Below are 22135 nucleotides of genomic sequence, written 5' to 3'. Positions count from 1 at the left end.
TGTGTTTTTCAGTGAAGGGAAAGATGTTGTTAGTGTATGTTAGTGTTTAATGTTCTGTTATGTTGGACATTGAGGAGCTTCTGTAATTTTGTGGTTACCATTATGCAGAAGAGTGGTGACTGCATGTGTTTAGGCTGTGGGCATACACTCTTATTGGATGGAATTCTTGCCCTTGATAATGAGTTATTTTTGCATTTTCCTTGGTGTCCAGAGCATTGGTGTTTTTGCGGTTGCCAGATTTCAGTAATTTAAATCCCCTATCAGAGATTTTCTGTGAAAAGAACAGCTATACTATCCGGTGTTTTACCTAAACATGTACAATCTGGCAACCATATGCAAGCTCTCTCTAGCGCGCAGATGATCTGAACACACCAATAAACAAGTAGGCTGCATTTTAGCAATCTCCATTTGAGATGTTTTGCTTAAAGTGTCATTCAGTCGCTCTGTGTTCTGTCAGAACAGTCAGGACTCACGAGCCACTTCGCTGAACAACTGAATTGTTGTGAGCTGATGAAATAAGTAATTCGGAGCAGAGCTCAACATTAATATTCATGACTCTTCCAAATAAGACAAAAACAGAGCATTACATCCTAGGGACAATTTCTAGGGTTGTAAATGGACCTGTAAAACTGTATCTGGACATTTTTTGCCCTTAAATAAGCCACATACCCTCTATGTAGATATCAGAGAACAATTTAACATATTGTTTCAACTCATTCTATGACACCTATAATTTAATATGGTAAATTATAAATGTGTTGAACTAACACACTTTTATAAATTCAACATAACATTATTAAGTAAATTGCACATATAAATATTATGTAATGATGACAAATTGAAATGGTTTGTATTAACTCATAGAAATTTGGTCAGCTTTATTTGAATTTCTTTTGTGCATATAACTTTGTTATTTGTAAAAAATTACACAATATAGTTGCATTGAACCACGTGATGCTGCTTTAAGTAAATTCAACAAGTAATTTTTTGAGCACACTTATGCACACACACATTTTGTACAGTCTGAATACAATACATTTTCAAAATGAATGTAAATTTTTGGGGCTGATCTATCTTTTCAATAGGTAATGTTCTGACTCTTGAAGGAAGCTAAAACAGCTAATAATTTTTTGTCAAATATTTTGTTCTATAGAAGCTGGATTGTTACAGTGACATTATCTTGAAAAAATAATCACTAGGAAAACACATTGTCTACCCTGACCAGTCTATGAAAGGTTGCGTGATGCGTAAAGACTAGGTAGGTCTAGGTAGGGACTAAATAGCAAACACTTTTATATGTTTGTGCACTTTGCTGAGCTGTGTGATTCCTGTATACATTATGGCTTAGAGCTTCAGGGTCCATTATAATTCTCTAAAGCCCTTATGCTGTGGCTTAGAAATGGATTGGCAGTCTCAGTATTGGAAAGGTGCGACTCTAAATTTGCTGATGCATTTACAGCAGTGTCTAAGGCATCATTTCTACTCTGAGATATTGAGCTGATTCCAGAGATAGAGAACCATAATATAGAAAATAACCTAATCTGAACATTATTTGAGAACCCAAAGTAAATGGTTACAAAACATGCAACTTATTGCTTTTCACCAAATTGCATAAAATTGTGACTTTTGAAAATGTACTCTTTTACGTATTTACTCATTTATGCTATTTGTTGTATGAAAAAACTTGGTATCAGGACACTTTTTTTGTGCCAGGGGTCCAAGGTAGTTCCTGTCAATGAGTAACATACCCAGATGTTAAATTATGTAACAGTATGATGTCCACGCAAAGCATTGACTGGCCAAAACTGAATGGATTAATCATTCATTCTACTTTTACTGAGTTCAGATGGTTCAAAGATTGTGTTGCCCCTTGTCAAGTACATATTTCCAGCTGAAAAGGGACAGGGAAACACTGATCTGTACACAAGTACGCTAACTATTAACCACGCTCTGTTAACATAGGTCAACTCACTATCAACAGCTCATGTGAAAACCTCAGTTTAACTATTCAGTTTGTAATTTGTTTTACTTGAGTAGGATAAGTTTATGCCATATTGCATCAGGACAGTATTAATCCATATGTAAATGTTACTTTCTAGTATTTAGCTTAGATTTAAAATAGAAAATCACCTGGGTTCATATGTATGTATGTAGTATGTATGTGTATATATTTGTACAGTCCCTGACAAAAGTCTTGTGCTTGTGTACAAATTGATCTAAAGTGCCGCTGAAATATATTTATTATCAAGATTTTTTTTACAAGAAATGGCTCATTTTATTCCCACCAGCTTTTGTGATAATGTTTCAGTGAAAAACTAAACTTTCAAAAAGTATTCTAATATTCACAGCTTGGTAAAGCCCATTGAGTAAATTTTTGCAAAGACATAAGTGTTGTCAACTTGTCATATGAGCTTCACCTGTGACTAATAATGGATCAATTAGGTCTCAAGTGTGTATAAAAAGAACCCCAGTACACTAGACCTTCACATCAACTGCAACTAGACCTCTGCAAACATGCCTAAGATTCACCCTGAGACTAAAGTTTTGATTATCAAGAGGCTGAAGACCAGATCCACTGATGATGTTGCAGACACCTTCAATGTGTCTCAGCTTCAAGTACAGAGGATAAAAAAGATTTGAAGAGACTGGAGACGTTTTTGACAAGCCCAGGTCAGGCAGACCCCGCAAGACAACTGCTCGAGAGGACCGTTTGTTGGCTCGAAAATCCAAGGCCAGCCCATTTTCCACTGCATCAGAGCTCCACGAGACCTGGTCACCTGAAGTCCCTGTGTCAACCAGAACAGTTTGTCGGATTCTGTCTCGAAATGGCCTCCATGGTTGAATCAGTACCCAGAAGCCAGCACTAAACAAAAGACAATTGAAAAACCGTGTGGCATTTGCCAAGGCCCACAGCCTGCTAAAAGGGTGTAACGCAGGAAAAGTGGCAGAAGGTGGATTTTTCAGATGAATCTTCAGTTGAATTACACCACAGTCGCCGCAAATATTGCAGGAGACCTACTGGTGCCCGAATGGATCCGAGATTCACCCAGAAAACAGTGAAGTTTGGTGGCGGAAAAATCATGGTCTGGGGTTACATCCAGTATGGGGGTGTGCGAGAGATCTGCAGGGTGGAAGGCAACATCAATAGTCTAAAATATCAAGAAATCTTAGCTACCTCTTACATTCCCAACCATAAAAGAGGCCAAATTCTGCAGCAGGAGGGTGCTCCATCGCATACTTCCATCTCCACATCAAAGTTCCTCAAGGCGAAGAAGATCAAGATGCTCCAGGATTGGCCAGCCCAGTCACCAGACATGAACATCATTGAGCATATGTGGGGTAGGATGAAAGAGGACGCATGGAAGACGAAACCAAAGAATATTGATGAACTCTGGGAGGCATGCAAGACTGCTTTCTTAGCTATTCCTGATGACTTCATCAATAAATTGTATGAATCCTTGCCAAACCGCATGGATGCAGTCCTTCAAGCTCATGGAAGTCATACAAGATATTACATTTGGATCTCACAGCACCACAACTTAATTTGCTGACATATTTTTGTATTTGCAGTAAATTTGTTCAATTTCTGTATAGGCGACAAAACTTTTGTTATTTATTTATTATTTTTATTTATTTATTATTTATTCCAGTGCATTAAACATCATTTGGGAGGGTTTTAGCTTTTCATATGAGCTATTTCTAACACCAATGAATTAATTAAAAGTCAGGTTAATATCAGGTATTTCTAGAAAATTGATAAGCGACAAGACTTTTGTCAGGGACTGTATGTATATGTGTGTGTGTGTGTGTGTGTGTGTGTGTGTGTGTGTGTGTGTGTGTGTGTGTGTGTGTGTGTGTGTGTGTAAACATACATTCATAAATCACACATACATACATCGAAAAAACAGAATATTAGAATGATTTCTGAAGGATCATGTGACACTGAAGACTGGAGTAACAATTCTGAAAATTCAGATAAATGATAATTTAAAGTATAATAAATTGAAAACCAAATCTTTATAATCCAAATCTTTAATAATATATCAATATTTTTTTTTTTTAAATCTGTATTTTTGATCAAATAAATGCAGGCTTGATGAGCAGAAGAATCTTCTTTCAAAAACATTACAAATAGTAATTTGTCCAAACTTTTGGCCTGTGTGTGTGTGTGTGTGTGTGTGTGTGTGTGTGTGTGTGTGTGTGTGTGTGTGTGTGTGTGTGTGTGTGTGTGTGTGTGTAGAATAAAGTCATAGCAAAGATTGGATGGCTGAAATGATGACAGGATTTTATTTTTGGGTGAACAATCCCTTCAAGACCCTTAATACATAATAAAAGTGATAGTTCTCAACCAATTTTTGAATACCATTATCTAACATAATAGATGTTCATTGCAGCCTGTACACTGTACACTATATATTTATGGTTGTCTGTATTGTGAGCAAATGGTATTTATCTTGGTGTCTGAAAGTAAAGTTTACCAGGAGATTGAGTCATATAATTTCTTGGAAAACTTATGAAGATTTCCTGCTCTCATTATTTATGCAGCCAATGAGACGAGAACTTACAGTCCTAAGAGATTATTCTCTCTCTCTCTTTCTCTCTCCCTATCTCTTTCTTATCTGTTCTCATAGAACAAGTACACACTATTTCCAGGTGCTGTCAGCCTGTGATTACCTGTGACTGAGATCATGCACACCAAGGAAAACTCATGGTAAATTTTAGTTTTATGTCATTGATATTCTATATGTACCAGAGAATGTATAAAGGAACATTATTGATGAAAACATATTTACATTTACTGTTTACTAAAATAGTCAGTTGATAATATAATTTGGATTCACAGCTGTTATAGAGTAAGATCCTTTATGCATTTAATCAAATCAGTAAGGCCAATAAAAATATCAACCCTGCCAAACACAGCTGAGTCACAATATGGAGCAGAATTATCTTTAAATGAGATGCAAATTAAATAGAGCCTTGACAACTGCATGCTGTAAATTTGCGTTTAGGAATGCTTTTAGAAACTGTAAATGTGTCCACTGTTTATATTTCCACTATAATTTCTATTAAGCTTTATACCTTTTCAGCTTTAACCACATTACGCTAGCTTTATATTCTCAGCTTTTTGCTACCAGCATATTTTCAATTATCAAGAGGGTCTCTGTGCTTTCATTTATATTAGTTAATTTCCTGGATGCTTTATACATCATTATATTTTCATAACTGACTCCGGAAATGTAATAAAAATGATGCAGACGTTTACAGTGCATAAAGCTGATGATACACTGGGCAACTTTTTGAGCAATGTTGCTTGGGCACTTTCCCACTGAGAATGGGCAACACATTTCTATCTGGATATCCAAAGAGAAATTTGTTGCCCATTCCCAATGGGAAAAAAGCCCACAGCAACATTGCTCAAAAAGTTGCCCTGTGTATCATCAGCTTTAGAGTAAGTCTGACTGTTCTTACATTTTGGTGGAATTTAATGTCAAAGTCTGTTCTGTATTTATATATAGAATATTGATCTCGGATCACAGTCCATGATTTGATGTTGCATGATTGATGATCTTCAAAACATTTTGTTTCTCAGTGTAAGCATTGGCTGATCGGTAGATGTTTATTTTCACTTTGTATCTTATCAGACACATCAGCAGTTATCAATGTGTCCCGTTCTAATGTATCTTGCCCTCGTTCTTTCTTTCTCCCGACTCAGCTGCTGTTCCTTTGATGACTGCAAACTGACCACAGAATGGCTGCTGAGCAGGACGAGACACAGGCCAAAGATAGCTATAGTGTGCGGCTCTGGACTGGGACTTCTCGCAGACAGTGTCTCAAATAAACAGACCATCCGCTACGAGGACATTCCCAATTTCCCAGTGAGCACAGGTACCGGATTCATGGAAGTGTATCAGAGCTGAATTAATAGAATAGAAACAGCCCTATACATAAAACATTAGTTGGCATATGTAGTGATAAAGCAAAGGATGAAGTCGGTGGATGTTCTTATGTTAATTTACAGTGTGCTCATTTCAGTCAGCATGTTGAGTCTATAAAAAAAAGCCACTAGACAGATACATGATTTGTTCATGTGAATCTGAAAGCGCAGAGGTTTTCATACTGTCCTTCATTGTATTGTATGGTTAACAAATTACGCCCAACTCCTGGTAATATGAGCTACAAAATGAATAACTACAGCTTATGAATAAAATATCATGACTGGAGCAAAAATAGCCTCTAATATCTGCCACAGGGAGTTCATACTATGAAATCTTGGACAGGTTTAAATATTTATATGGTGAGGTGAATAATCTTGAGAAGTGTTCAGATGCATCAAATGATATTTGCAATACCTGTAGCCGGTGTGTGTGTGTGTGTGTGTGTGTGTGTGTGTGTGTGTGTGTGTGTGTGTGGTGGCTGAAGAATAAGAGCCCTTGTAATTTAGGGAAAGTACTGTATAATAAGGGTCTTAGAATCCATTTGTGTTGTCATTCTGTCTAATCCACTTCAAAATTTAAATTCGCTAGGTTATGGAGACTATCAGAGCAATGACGGACAGGTTGAATTATGAAAACTATGGATGCTCTGTGCTGATTTTTTAAATAATAAATTCTTCACATTGCCCATTTTATCATTCATATAAATCAACAAATGTCAAAAGCAAATCAGTCAAAATCAAATTACTTTATCGCCCTTACACCATAGATGGGTGCAAAATAGACAATATAATAACGGATTACTGCTACAGGTTAAAAAAAAGTGATTTGAAGCATTTTAAAATGTGATTATAGTACAGAATTATAATATAAATGTTTATTTACTTAATTATCATGTATATTGCACTTTAATGCATATATTGTTATTTTGTATATGTATCTTTAGAATATTAATCTGTCTATATAATGAATGTACACATACGATATATACATACACAAATATATATATATTTGTGTATATATATTTGTATATATTGAACTGCAATATGTAGTATATATATATATACACTCTTACATACACTTTTTTAAATTTAGTTTTTTAGATAATTAGCCATTTTTAAGCATTACTAAATTTATTGTTGTTCTCATTGTTTTGCCAAATTGTGACAATATGTTTTTAAAACAACTCGGGCAGCATACTGAAATGTTCATTTGCTCATTCATTTTTACAATGTTGCAGGAAATACATTTTACGGTGAGTGTAATAAGTCCCCACTCTGAGTGAGTTTTTTTTTTCTCAGAGCCATTCATCAATGCTCATGCAAGTAAAGAGGAATCAGCCCCTGGAAAAACAGCTATTATTCTAGCAGAACCTCATTACGCTGCAGGTTTTAGGGCCAAACTCATCTCATCAGCCAAAATTCAAGGTTATATTTACATATGTTCCCATTCCCTTGGCTCAGTCGGCCTGTTCCCATGTCAAAGCAAGTTCCTGAAGCTTCTAACAAACTGCATCCTCTTACTGGCTCATAATGTTAGAAAATAATGTTTGCTCCACCTGTTAGTACACTAATGATACACACAATAAGTCTCACTAATGCTGTCCTTGATGACATCAGCAGATATCAACTTTTTTTTACAAAGTTGAATGAGCAAAGTGAACATGCAAATGCAAATCAATGAACTTCTAAATACAGCCAAGCCAGCAGGACCTCTGAGACTTGGGGACAGTCATTAGTCAGTTCACACCATATTATAGAAAAGGATTAGATGACATCTGTTATCAATGGCAGCATCTGACCTTTTATTTGCTCATTACAGAGAGGTTTAGCATTGGATGAATAACCCCTTAGGTAGACACAATAAATTAAGGAGGGAGCAAAGAGTAAATGCTTTACAGCAGGAGGTTCTTTATCAGGGAAAGGCAGCTCTTAAAGCCCAATATACACTGCATTTTATCATTAAGATACTTCATACATCACATTGTGTTAGAGTAACAACACATACAAATCAATATAACAGGGGTCCATAGGGAAATATTTACAGACTAAGGGCCAGATTTACAACGCCAAACCCTCTTTTGCCATTAAAAACTACTTTCAGGATTTACTAAAGACATGCAGTGAAACATTTGAGATAGAAATGTGTGTTGTTTTTGCGCCTAACCTTATTTTATATGCATTTAAAGGAGTTTCCCTTTCAGTTGCAAAATGTATGCGAGGAGATTTGAACATCATGCCACGTGAGGTTTGCGGTGGTCAATTTACTACTATATGAACCATTATTTAACCTAAAAGCTGTCTAAAAAGCGGCCCCATTTTATGCTTGCCATGGCTGCCCTAATTTGCCCTATTTAATAAATCTGGCCCTAAATGCTTTTATAGTTTGTTGTGCTCAGTCATGTGAAATGCTATAATTACGATGAGTCTCCTTTTACCCTTTAACTTAGGAACTTTTACCCTTTACCTCAAAAACGTTTCTCACATGAAATTCTCTCCTCAATGTTGTATCTTTGGATATGATCACATACTCAAATGATGCAAAACTGTGTTGAACTGCAATATGTAGTATAATAGTTATATAATAACATACACCGATCAGTCATAACATTATGACCACCGACAGGTGAAGTGAATAACACTGATTATCTCTATCACGGCACCTGTTAGTGGGTAGGATATATCAGGCAGCAAGTGAAAATTTTTTCCTCAAAGATGATGTGTTAGAAGCTGGAAAAATGAGCAAGTATCAAGATTTGTGACGGCTACACGACTGGGTCAGAGTATCTCCAAAACTGCAGCTCTTGTGGGGTGTTCCTGGTCTGCAGTGGTCAGTATCTATCAAAAGTGGTGCAAGGAAGGAACAGTGGTGCACCGGTGACAGGGTCATGGACGGCCAAGGCTCACTGATGCATGTGAGGAGCGAAGGCTGGCCCATGTGGTCCGATCAAACAGACAAGCTACTGTAGCAACAAAAAAAAATGCTCAAGAAGTTAATACTGGTACTGATATAAAGGGTGTCAATACACACAGTGCATCACAGTTTGATGCATATGGGGCTGCATAGCAGATGAGACAGGGTGCCCATGCTGACCCCTGTTCACCGCCAATAGTTGGCATCAGAACTGAACCACAGAGCAATGGAAGAAGGTGGCCTGGTCTGATGAATCACGTTTTCTTTTATATCACATGGATGACTGGGTGCAGGTGGGGTGCAACGCTTACCTGGGGAAAACATGGCACCAGGATGCACTATGAGAAGAAAGCAAGCTGGTGGAGGCAGTGTGATGCTTTGGGCAATGTTCTGCTGGGAAACTTTATGTTGTGCCATCCATGTGGATGTTATTTGGAGACATACAACCAACCTAAGCATTGTTGTAGACCAAGTACACCTTTCATGGAAAGGTATTCCCAATGGCTGTAGCCTCTTTCAGCAGGATAATGCATCCTGCCACAAAGCAAAAATGGTTCAGGAATGGTGTGAGGAGCACAAAAACAAGTTTGAGGTAGTGACTTGGCCTCCAAATTCCCCAGATCTCAATCCAATCGAGCATCTGTGCAGGACTTAAAGGATCTGCTGCTACCATCTTGGTGGCAGATACCACAGCACACCTTCAGGGGTCTAGTCGAGTCCATGCCTTAATGGGTCAGAGCTGTTTTGGCAGCAAAATTTACCAAAACAATATTAGGAAGGATGTCATAATGTTATGCCTGATCGGATAGTATGTAAAAAGAATACATTACACTAAACAAGAGTAAGCAGGTTTTTAATGATATGTCTCTTTATGCATAGTTCCTGGTCATGAAGGCTGCCTGGTGTTTGGTCAAATCAAAGGCGAGTCGTGTGTCTTCATGCAAGGAAGGTTCCATCTGTACGAGGGTTACTCATTGTGTAAGGTGAGCTCAAGTAAACCGTTTGATGCTTCTATTCCAAGTGCTACCACAGCCATCTTGTTTAACATGTCCGAAACTGATTTCACTTCATCTTGCCTTTTAATACAGTTCTTAGATGTATCCATTTATAATACTTACAAGCTCAGTGGTTCCTTTACTTAAAGCAAAAGCTATATAACAAACCACATTTTTTCTCTGTAGCATCATTGTCTCGTAAAGTATTGTGGCGTGCCTTTCAAGCAGTGGCCTTGGTTCCTTTTAGCATCACCTCAAGGACAAGTGAACTCATTGTAAACAGATCCTATTTGTAAAACAGAGAGGAGCTGTTACCTCCAGTATGGGTCATTAACTTTATCTGTCACAACCAGGAGATACACGAATACTGAGGCTGAATGCTGAGAATGCAGGTGTGGAAGAGAAACAAACTGTTCGCTGCTCCTGTTAATCTCATATCAAAGCAGCTCATTGACAATATTCAGCTTGCACTCGTAGTCTGTTGTGATGTTAACAAGAAAACCTTCCTTTAAAAAGGATCTGAATGCATTAGCATGTTGACTATGAAAAATATATTATATCATGAATACATTTTCACCTCGGTTAAAAGTCCTAGTTATTTACAAGTTATCCGATGTTCATTTACCCCAGAGTTCAACTAAATAGCTTTAATTTGTGTGAGCTCTTGGCTTTCTCTCCATCAAAGTCTGTCCTGGGAAATTATTTATCTGTTGCACATGGGGCCAGAGAGACACTTTTTACTAAATTACCAAGGAATCTACACCATCTTGCCCTGGAGTGGCACTGTCATTGTAATTGCAGCCCTGACAGCATGACACAATGCATTACAATCAGTTGTCATGGCCACCATGCCCTCTACAGCCAGCCAAAAGCTTTTTACTCTTAATATGAGGCTGGGGAATTAAATCCATCACCCCCCTGTATTATCAAACCCGAGCCTTTCAAAAGACTATTTTGTATTTAATGTTTTAATAGCTGTGGTGCATAAACACACACTGCATCCAAATTTGCATAACTGTCCTAAATAGAATACCAGAATTCAATTAGCATATATCAGATCAAATCAGGCAGACGTTAAAAAAAATAGTGCAGCAAAGGCCCCTAGTGTAGTACTTTATGATGACATTTTCACCCATGACTTTAGCATTACTAGCGCGACATCCACAGTTAACAGTTAAGTGAGGCAATTGGTACATATTTTTTTATGTACGGTTTCTTTTTTTTTCTTTTCTTTTTTTAATGAAAAGGATTGAGTGGAAGAACCTTTCACAGCATTGGGAATCTAAAAATAATTATAAGGCAGGGCCGGCTGGGCCGCCAACTTTTGTAGTTAAGCATGGATTACAAACAAAAAGATTGTTTATTAAATTACAAGGTTTTAAAATCTGTTGATTTAGTTGATTTTTATACTGCACAGACAATGTATAAGTAAGTATACAAGAATTTACTTCCAGATTGTATCCGGAAGCTGTTAGAAATGAGACAAAGTCAGTATAAACTAAGAGGAATGCCTTTGTTTAAAAAAAAAGGGCCAATAACTAATACAAAAAAATAGATGTATATCTATCAAAGGTGTGAAACTAATGTTTCATAAATCCCTTCTCAAAATTAAGACAATGACTAAACAAGGTAATGAATAATTATATATTTCAATATAAATAACTGTGCATGTAATACTTAATCTTTTGTATTAATATCTGAAATGTGTACTTTTGTAATTATCTTGTTACATTTTTGAAAATGTCATATGTAACTTTATTTGTAGATCTTTTACTAATCAAATCTTGTAGATTTTTTTTTAAGCTGATTAGATAAATATGTATAAATGTGTAGCCATAATAAGAAATAGCTTCATCCTACACCTTTTTTGTTTATGTCTATTTTTTTGTTTTATTTATAATAAAAAATTGTCTGTATGGGTGGGGGGGGGGGGGGGGGTATTCAGTTCAGTTCATAAGCTTGCAATTCAATTCATTTGGCTAAATATCAGGCTAAATATACATTTTCTCAAGGAAACAAATCTCTCTCAGCTAATGCTGTAAACAGCTTTTTGCTGGAATATTGGAATAAGGCTGTAACATTAAATGTGGAAAAAGTGAAGCGCTGTGAATACTTTCCAGATGCACTGTATATGTTAATCTGCATTATTTTAGTATTTATATATTATTATAATGTTCATTCATATTTTTTAATTCACTTTTTAATTTTTCATTTTATTTTAGACTTTAGTAAATTTGTAGATTTTTATTAATTACATTTTTTATTTATTTTTCGCTTTAGTTTTTCTGTAATTTTAGAACTTTTACTTAAACGTATTAGTTAGTTTCCAAGGCAACATTTATCATTTCAAAGTTTTTCATCTAATAATTTAGCTTTATGTCATTTGTGATATGCAGATTCCAGATTTAAGATTTTAGTCCATAAAACAAGTATGCAAATTGGGACAGACTGAGACACCTTAAAGACACTTTTTTCTGTATTAAAATGAATTCTGTTGTTATTTACTCCAAGCTGACATTTTCTGGGCATGGGGGCTTTGGAACTTGGAACAAAAAGTTCCAAAGGGGGGCTTTGGGGGCTTTGGAACAAAAGCAGCCATTTTTGAAGCCCCTCATATAATAAGCAGGAGCTCAAACAATCTAGTTATTAAATCCTTTGTCAAACTGTGACAGCTGGTTTGTACCTTTAGTCCACTGTTCAATTTGCTTTAGCTGACTCATTTCTATGAGTCACTGTGCAAATCTGTGCCAACTCACTGTATCCTAAAAGTGCACCAAACTCATTTCTCTTACAGTTTAGGATGAAAGCTTGCTTCCATGCTTGCCCTTGGTAACACAACCCGTTATTATGGCTTCTTTAAATGATCTCTTTGTTGTGGAGAGATGTGCCATGGAGGGTAATTGGACAGTCAAGCTTAGTTAGCCCTTCACTGACCTCTGTTTCTCTGCAAGTAAAGCAGCATTATGGTGTTCAGATGCATTTAGAGAGCTTGTCTAGAAAGTAAAAGGGCCATTCACAAAATGCATTTTTGCATTCCACTGCACTGCTTTTCTGTTGTTTTTATGTAAACATGGGCTAAACGGATGATTTTTGCAGTGTCTCGTTCTAAAAATGCAGCACTCAAATTAAAAGTAAAAATTTAATAAACACGCATCTCTAGATTTAACAGGGTGTGTTTATCATTCCACTATACCCTACTTCCACGCTCCTGCCTTCTGTGTTCAGAATGCTGTGTTCTACATTCAGTGTTCAGAAATCCAATATAAGTGTCATTGTGCTGTTTAACATGTACATAAATGTTGCTCACATATTATTGTAGCCCAGTTTGTGCTGAATACAGTCAGTGTAATGAGATGAGGATTAATGAGATGGAATGAGATTTAGCAATTAATGTTTATAAACAACAACAACAAAAAAATGTCAAAACTTCTCCAGGGGCCCAAAACCCCTCAGACCCCAGAGGGTTAAGCCATCTGATGTTTCCTAATATTTATGTTTTATGTCAGTCCACTCAATGAAAAACAGAACCGGCATGATTTTCATGTCTTTCATTTCATGCCACAGACTCTTGCTCACTTGTTTTATACCAATTGCCAGTAATATGCACATAGGTACAACACACGGACACTCTGCTTATTAAAAGACAACTCCAGCTTATAACGATAGCATATGGGGCATAGAATAAGTCAAATCGCTAGTTAATACCACTAACAAGGCTCAAAATAGCCTGACTTGACTTGACATACCCTGTGACTTGACTTGCCTAGGAAAAAAATACTTGGGACTTTAAGGTTAAGACTTGAGACTTACTTGAGACTTGCACATGTGTGACTTGGTCCCATCTCTGTTAATATTACTGTAATATTGATGCAGCAGTGTTTGTCTTGTTACTAGGTTGATGGTTTTGTACATTTTGACTTAAGAAATTATACAGACAAAACTCGCATCAATATTTCATGCACTGATTTATAGTGAGGAAAATAAGTATTTGAACACCCTGCTATTTTGCAAGTTCTCCCACTTAGAAATCATGGAGGGGTCTGAAATTGTCATCGTATAGGTGCATGTCCACTGTTAGACACATCATCTAAAAAAAAAAAAAAATCCAGGAATCACAATATATGATTTTTTAACTATTTATTTGTATGATACAGCTGCAATAAGTATTTGAACTCCTGAGAAAATCAATGTTAATATTTGGTACAGTAGCCTTTGTTTGCAATTACAGATTTTTGCCCACTCCTCCACACAGATCTTCTCTGGATCAGTCAGGTTTCTGGCCTGTCACTGAGAAACACAGAGTTTGAGCTCCCTCCAAAGATTCTCTATTGGGTTTAGGTCTGGAGACTGGCTAGGGCACACCAGAACCTTGATATGCTTCTTACAGAGCCACTCCTTGGTTATCCTGGCGGTGTGCTTCGGGTTGGAAGACCCAGCCTAGACCCATCTTCAATGCTCGAAGTGAGAGAAAGAGGTTGTTCCCCAAAATCTCGCAATACATGGCCCCGGTCATCCTCTCCTTAATACAGAGCAGTCGCCCTGTCCCATGTGCAGAACAACACCCCCAAAGCATGATGCTACCACCCCCATGCTTCACAGTAGGGATGGTGTTCTTGGGATGGTACTCATCATTCTTCTTCCTCCAAACACGTTTAGTGGATTTATGACCAAAAAGTTCTATTTTGGTCTCATCTGACCACATGACTTTCTCCCATGACTCCTCTGGATCATCCAAATGGTCATTGGCAAACTTAAGACGGGCCTGGGCATGTGCTGGTTTAAGCAGGGGAATCTTCCGTGCCATGCATGATTTCAAACCATGACGTCTTAGTGTATTACCAACAGTGGAAACGGTGGTCCCAGCTCTTTTCAGGTCATTGACCAGCTCCTCCCGTGTAGTTCTGGGCTAATTTCTCACATTTTTTAAGGATAATTGAGACCTCACAAGGTGCATCTAATTTAGGATAATAAATGGAGTGGAGGTTGACATTTTAAAGGCAGACTAACAGGTCTGCCTTTAAATATAATTATAGCTGATAGACAGGTGTTCAAATAATTATTTGCAGCTGTATCATACAAATAAATAGTTAAAAAATAATATATTGTGATTTCTGGATTTTTTTCTCTCACAGTGGACATGCACCTGTACGATTACAATTTCAGACCCCTCCATGATTTCCAAGTGGGAGAACTTGCAAAATAGCAGGGTGTTCAAACATTTATTTTCCTCACTGTATATATTTGTTATTGTACTATTTAAAAAAAATCCTTCTCATTATTTGCTAACCACCCATAGTCGAGTCCAGCTTGGTGCTATTTATATAAATTACATTTTTTTTTTTTTTTTAGGATCAACACCTCTTTTCTATGCAGACTTAGAATTTTTTTACTGGAGTAGATGCCATTTACATTAAGTACAAATAGTGTAGGGGTAAGGTGCAAGGCATAAAGTTTTGATGCAAAATTATCCATGGTTCGAATCTGTCTCATGTCAAACTCACTCTACTCCCAATAAAAATTAAGAAAATTTGAGAAAAGTGGAAATAAAGCGTCTACCATACTTAATAAGTGTTTATCATTAGGGGTAGGTAAACAGACATTTTGTGCTGAATTAGTGACGATAAAAGTGAGTGGGTCCAATATCATTCATCGTAAAAAACGGGGTCTTGTCCCACCCACACACAATAGCTCCAACGCCCATGTTCTAATGATCAGTGCGTGCAAATAGCCTCCATGATGCAATCAGCAAGTGCAATTCATTCTTAGTGAATACCCTGAAATTGAAATATATGCCAATTCATGACACAGTGCCAAGACATAAAAGATTCTCTTATAGACATTTACTCCGTAATAGCGCGCATTAATCAAACCGCCAGTGACGGGTAATCAACAGACTATCTATAGACCTATAATGCAGACCAATTCTCTTAGGAGAGTTAAATACTAAAAATTTGAAGTGATCTGGTCTCTGAGAGTTGACGATCCAAAAAGAAGTCATCTCTTTAATTTAAAGGGTACCAAACTGGGGTGTATTTCCTGAGAATGCTGGTCCACCTCAGTGACCCGTCTGTGTATAGTTGTAATGGCTGTGTTGCTCATGGCAGCCCCACACGTCCACCCTGGTTCATCAGCTGGAGAGCAGGCTGACAGACTGTGACATCCCTATTGAGCTTTGCTTTACTGAGCCCACAAGTTCATTATTCATCTCCTGCTCGCACTGACACCTCCCTTAATGGCTCCCTGCTCTACACTCCTATATTTATCCCATTTGGAATTACCAAAGTTTATTTAATACCCATCTAAAACTGTGGTTAGGCACTGTGGGATACCATTTACGCATGTGGATACTGTCATGCCCACGTGCTCTACTGAAATGAAAGGGGGCTGTTTTTTAGTCCAATATAAATGTGATAAAATAAATCTTTGTTTAATGTCCTAATTTAACTAAGGCCTAATCCTGGCTTAATCTAAGCACTTTCTGTGAAACCAGGCCACAAAATTATAAATAAATAATGATCTATTTGTTTTAAATTATTTCTGTACCGTAACATGATATTTTTCTTCACTTAAATACGTATGGACCTGAAACGGACGTATGGCCACGGCTTAATTAACATCCAGTATAATTAATTTTTTTTTTTATAAGTGAAAATAATATGTCAGAGAGATCCTGCTTTGAGTAACAGCATGCGTTTTCTGGGGAATTTTTCCAGGTCACGTTCCCCGTGCGGATCTTCAAGCTGATGGGTGTAGAAACCATTATCGTAACAAACGCCTCTGGAGGTCTTTGTCAGGATTTCAAAGTGGGAGACATTATGGTCATTAAGGACCATATTAACTTGCCGGGGTTTGCTGGACAGCACCCACTGTGTGGACCCAATGATGAACGGTATGCAGATAAGTTTGAGAAAAAGGCAGAATAAAGTTTGTAAGAGTGAGTGTTATTGATATTATTTTACAGAACTGTTTCCCATTTTATGGAGGGGAAAAGTGGTGCATGTTCTCTCTTCTTCCTCAGATTTGGGATCCGGTTTCCTTGTATGTCTGACGCTTACAGCAAAGACCTGAGGAAATTAGTTTTGGACATCACTTCTGAGCTGGGCTACTCAAATTTTGTGCGCGAGGGTGTCTACTGTATGGTTAGCGGACCCAACTTTGAGACCATCGCAGAGGCACGCATGCTGCACATCTTGGGGAGCGACTCTGTTGGTATGGACAGTCACAATACACAAAAGGGAAAACTGGCAAAAATGCATATGAAAATTTTCAGAGCTGCTGCTGTCAAGATTTCAACATAAGACAACTTCAAACAGAAAATACTTGTCTACAGTTTAATCAATCATCAAAACAACCAAACAGTTTTTTATTTATTAATGTATTGGCTTTAGCCCTATTCAGACGGTAATGTATTGTAATGTAGACGGGTTGTAAAGTATTTTTATCATTGACAGGGTTTGTTATTTTATTGCTGTCCAAATGCAAAATGTCAGTGTTTTCTCCCACCTCCCACATAAAAATCCCCATCCGAATTATCTACAATTTTTTGACAAACACCAAGGTCATGTGGTGATTTAATTGCCATCTGAATCCACATCTCGGAGTTTCCAAGAAAAGATTGCTTAAAAATGAACTGTTTATATCATTTTTCCACTGCGGAGCACCGTATTGTTGCGTTTCCCTGTCATTTGGATGCATTTTAAAGATTTTAGCCTACATTTTTATCACTGAAATGCTAGAAAGTATTTACAAGAATAATCTTTCATCACTGATCAAAGTTGAAAGAGAAGAAAAACACCTAAACATTTGAAATGAGGCATTATTACGACAGTTATTAACATTATATAGCCTAGGTTAAATTTGCAGCATTATATTAATTATATTTCCACTAACTTCCACATTTTTAAAATGACATCTTTCTATTTTTAAACAGCATATTTAAATAATTAATAATTTCCTATTATTAAGTTAAATATGATTTTATTCTTATTATTCCAAGCAGATTACATTTTTTACAGCAGACAATCATTCGACGGACCCTGTGAGCTGTGTTCCCAGGTGCTATTTTTATGGACGTCCACTTGAGAAACAATTACTGTCCGAATAGGGCTTTTGTCTGACTTTTCATTAGTGATTGAATACTGATTTTCTGTCAGTGACGATTCTAAACATGACCATGGGCCCTATTATACACCCAGCGCAATGCGATGGCAGGCACAATGAAAGTGTTTGTTGCTAGCTTCAGCCCCAAGCAGTTATCATTTTCACATCCAGCGCCACGTTGTTTAAATAGCAAATGCACTCGTGGCCATCTGCCTGCTGATCTAGAAATGAGGTGTGTTCAGGCACATTGTTGGTGCGTTGCTGAAAACTACTATTTCTTGTGTTATTTAAAGGGCAAGTTAGTAATATGCACCAATAGGCAGGTTTTTTTACACAAACATTTTTTATAAATATAAAAAATAAATAGATTCACCCTGTAGAACCGTTCAGTCTTTCCGCTAGCAAATTCCTCCATGTAAATAGCGAATATGCTGTGGTGCAAGCACAACTGACTTTTAAAGGGAATGTGAGATGAGACTCTGATTGGTTTATTGCACGTTATAGCCAAAACACAATCATGACTCATTAAGAGACTAGGTACAACCCTTTTGGACCATGCGCCTGGAGTGCCGACCTTCTTTTTTTCCCTGATTTATTTATTTATTTATTTATAATGACAGCACAATTAGTTAAAGGGGGGTGAAATCCTGTTTCATGCATACTGAGCTTTTTACACTGTTAAAGACTTGGATTCCCATCCTAAACATAGACAAAGTTTCAAAAACTAATGTTGGACGTTTGATGGAGTATTTCTGTGTCAAAAATACTCCTTCCGGTTTCTCACAAGTTTCGGAGAGTTTTTTTCGAGTATGGGTCGACTTGACGTCGATAGAGCGGAAGGTTTTTGTATGGGCCATACGGGCTCTTCTCCCGGTAGGGTGCGGGCGTGACCAGAGCGAGAGAGGAAATGCACCCCCATAAACACTCGCTCAGCTGCAGATCCAGTCGTCCGTGAACACTCATGTCATTATAGTCCGCACCGCGCTCCACTTTATTCCTATGGGTGACATCAAGCGACTTCAACGCTTCAGCACAGCATTCCGGGAAGGCAGCGCTGCATTTGAACCGATTTGAACGCAGAAATGACGGGAAGCTTCACAACATTGCGGATCTCCACGGTCACTGCTGTCACAGGACTTCAGCAAATCATACCAAAGAAGTGTGTTTTTGACGGAGCGGTCCCAGCGATAAAGGTTCGGTCCTCCTTTGGAAGCAGTCGGTGAGTAAAACTGCTTCAAATGTCTGTGCTGTTGGCTATCGTCGCGTGAGTAAACATCAGTAAATGACACGATCGCGTGCTTCGGTTCCTCCATTTAATTGTTGTTCTATGTATAACGTTACACTAGTCTGACGTGCAAAACCGTTTTGCTTGCTACTGCTAAGGTTTAGTCGCATACAATAGTCCATAAACCGAATCATGTCCTCATAAACTGCGAGTAAACACACACAAATGTTGACAGGCCAATAAATACAGTACATACCACAGAGATGGACGTCCTGCTGCTGCCGTTTCTCCTGTTCAATTTATTTCAGCCTCCGAATGATTCTGGATCATATCTGTATTAGCTGAATCTGATCGATAGCCATGGGTTTCTCCACGCTTAAGGACGTCACCGCTTTGTTCGCACTCGTCCTTCTTTAGCTCCGCCCACACGATACGCCTCCAGGCGCTCGTTTTTTTTCCGGAAAGACTCGGTACAGCCTATATTTCTTTTATAAATATAATAAAACTAAAGACTTTTTGGGGATATGAAGGATGCAATACTACTCTATAGGTACTCAAGATTGACATGAGATTGACTGAAACTGAGTGTTTCACCCCCCTTTAAGAGGAGGCAAAATTGGAGAGAGTGAGAGAACAATATATCTATATATATAATATACTATTATATTATATACTATATATACTAGTATTATGTATATAAATATAATACAATATATAAAGGAGTTTGAGTGGTTTAGCTTGCTCTTTTCTTTTGTGTGTAGTGCCTCTCCTGTAAGTGTTGCTTCATGAAAATTATAGCTCGTTAATAATGATGTCCCATATTAGCAGACCTGCCATATTAACTGATGGAGATAAGGCCCACCCAAAGAGCCAAAGCAGCCCACTTCAATCAGTGTGATTAGATTAATCAGTGATCTGAATAACTTTCTTGTCCATATGATTGGCATAAACTATACTCACTGCTGATACTCTGATGAGTCGAATGATGCCTCAGATAATTGGGCTCCGATTACCAAACAGCAGCTCTGTGCGCTAACTGGTGGGCTCCTCTAACTATACCGGTCAATGACCGGTTCCTATGTGCGTTCTCCTTCCTACAACAGGACCCCAATAGTCCTCATTAAGTGAGACCCAGAGCCGGTCTGCTTTATTAATGATTCACCTACTGTGCCACAACAGAGATAAATGCTATTTATAGAAGAGTCTATCTATCTATCTTTACTTTGTCTTCCTCACAGGTATGAGCACAGTTCCTGAGGTGACGGTAGCCAAGCATTGCGGACTGCGGGTCCTGGGCCTCTCGCTCATCACCAACAAGGTTTCTCTTGACTACAGCCGTGAGGAGAAAGTGAATCATGAGGAGGTGCTACAAATCAGCAAGATGAGAGCTGAGATGCTCCAGAACATGCTCATGACCTTCATAGCTCGCTCTCACCAAGTGGAGACCATCAACAACAATGACTGCATCTACTCAAATACGGTCTAGGATCAATCAGACCAGTTTAATCAAGGGCTCTGTGGAAGTCATGTTTCGATACAATAGATCTTAAAGGCTCCATGCTATGTTTAGCCTTTATCTATCTGGTTGCTTAAAAAATTCCAATGTGAGACCTCGCTGTGCCTTTGGAGAGGATACATTTGATTTCCAGACTGAGATTGTTGTCTTGCTGACTTTTCCTGACATTTCATTTCAAGATGAGAGGATTTTTTTAAACGTTTGACATCTCAGTGGGAACATGTTTCAAACCATGTTTACAAGCCAAAAACAACAAAATTCAGTTACACAAAGTATGGTTCTTAATCTTTTGTGTACTGTTACACCCCTAGTTAAATGGCATAATTTCTATTGAGCATTAAGATCAACACTGAAATTGTTAAACTAAATGATACGAAATAATGCAAGCAGGAAATCATCTAAAAGTTTTCTTTACAAGTTTATATATTTAGCATTTTCACCTAACCATTTATTGGATCACAGAGTTTTCTATAATTCCGACCTACAGACAAAAATGTATTCGTTTTCAAAGCAATATGTAGCAGTTTATTCATACAAAGTGATTTTGCTGATCTATTTTGACACACCCAATGCTAAACAAATGAATCAATCTAAATATGAATGACTAAATATAAATGACTAAAGATGGGCAGATTGAAATGATACATCAGTGCATTATCTATTTAGTTAGCCTTTTGAGATCATATATTGACCATGTTAACAAATTGGTGAATTTGAATTATCTCAACATCTGAAGTTTAGATGAGTGGTTTATGAGCAGGTATTTATGTGATAAAGACAGTTACAGTAAAAAAGACTTGCTTGGGGCAAACTATTTTGAATAACTCTTATTATTTACTGGCAAAGACTTTAATTTTTTAAGATGCAACTCTCAGGGTCAAAAAGTCATTCTTCTAATTAGCACCATTTTATAATGAGTATTCTTATCAATAAAATGGATTTGTACTTAATCAGGAGTTTTGACTGTGTTGATGTTACGGGCACAACCTTCTTTGATTTTCCTTGAATGTCAAGTGCAGAAACCAAAGGTTCACTGGGCCCAAATTCACATTCCTGTTTTTTTGGAGTCAGCAGGAAATATTGGTCCCCTCTGAACATTATTTGGGTCTTTGAAAGCTCAGCTAGACAGATGATTCTAAAACTTTTCAGACTGTGTTAAATCTCTCACTAAACACAAGGCTGAACTTTGACCATTTAAGCTCACACATATATTAGCAAGGACTAAACTGCTTATTGTGGAATAATCAGAAAAATCCAGACCTGCTACATCCTCCCAAATGTCCTCGTGGTTAGAAGGTGTTCCAAAATACCCAGGACAAAATGTCTGTGTGGTTGCTGATACACCTCAGCTGTCACATACGCAGCAGACTATTTGCTGCATCTTCAGGATCTGAGGGACAAAAAGATGCATTCTATATGTTAGACAGCCAGGCTGAAACCAGTTATAATCAGA

The 22135-nt window shown here is 37.5% G+C and overlaps 1 protein-coding gene across 1 annotated transcript; it reads left to right on the top strand.

Annotated features, from left to right (window-relative positions):
- Window positions 1–4560: 4560 nt before the first annotated feature.
- pnp4b (purine nucleoside phosphorylase 4b) lies at window positions 4561–20820 on the top strand. The gene is made up of 6 exons (XM_067448225.1): window positions 4561–4711; window positions 5714–5886; window positions 9726–9829; window positions 16555–16730; window positions 16860–17050; window positions 20405–20820. The coding sequence occupies exons 1-6, from the start codon at window positions 4689–4691 to the stop codon at window positions 20650–20652; spliced, it is 915 nt and encodes a 304-aa protein (XP_067304326.1). The 5' UTR covers window positions 4561–4688; the 3' UTR covers window positions 20653–20820.
- The last annotated feature ends 1315 nt before the right edge of the window (window positions 20821–22135 follow it).

Source organism: Pseudorasbora parva, chromosome 7 (genome assembly GCF_024679245.1).
Source record: "Pseudorasbora parva isolate DD20220531a chromosome 7, ASM2467924v1, whole genome shotgun sequence".
NCBI lineage: Eukaryota > Metazoa > Chordata > Actinopteri > Cypriniformes > Gobionidae > Pseudorasbora > Pseudorasbora parva.
Note: the sequence above shows the minus strand (reverse complement) of the source record. Positions and strands in the feature narration are given on the sequence as shown.

Coding starts and splice junctions, on each gene's coding strand:
- pnp4b (XM_067448225.1), top strand. CDS start 4,689: ATGCACACCAAGGAAAACTCATG. Junction 5,887..9,725: donor CAATTTCCCAGTGAGCACAG/GTACCGGATTCA, acceptor CTTTATGCATAG/TTCCTGGTCATGAAGGCTGC. Junction 17,051..20,404: donor CTTGGGGAGCGACTCTGTTG/GTATGGACAGTC, acceptor TCTTCCTCACAG/GTATGAGCACAGTTCCTGAG.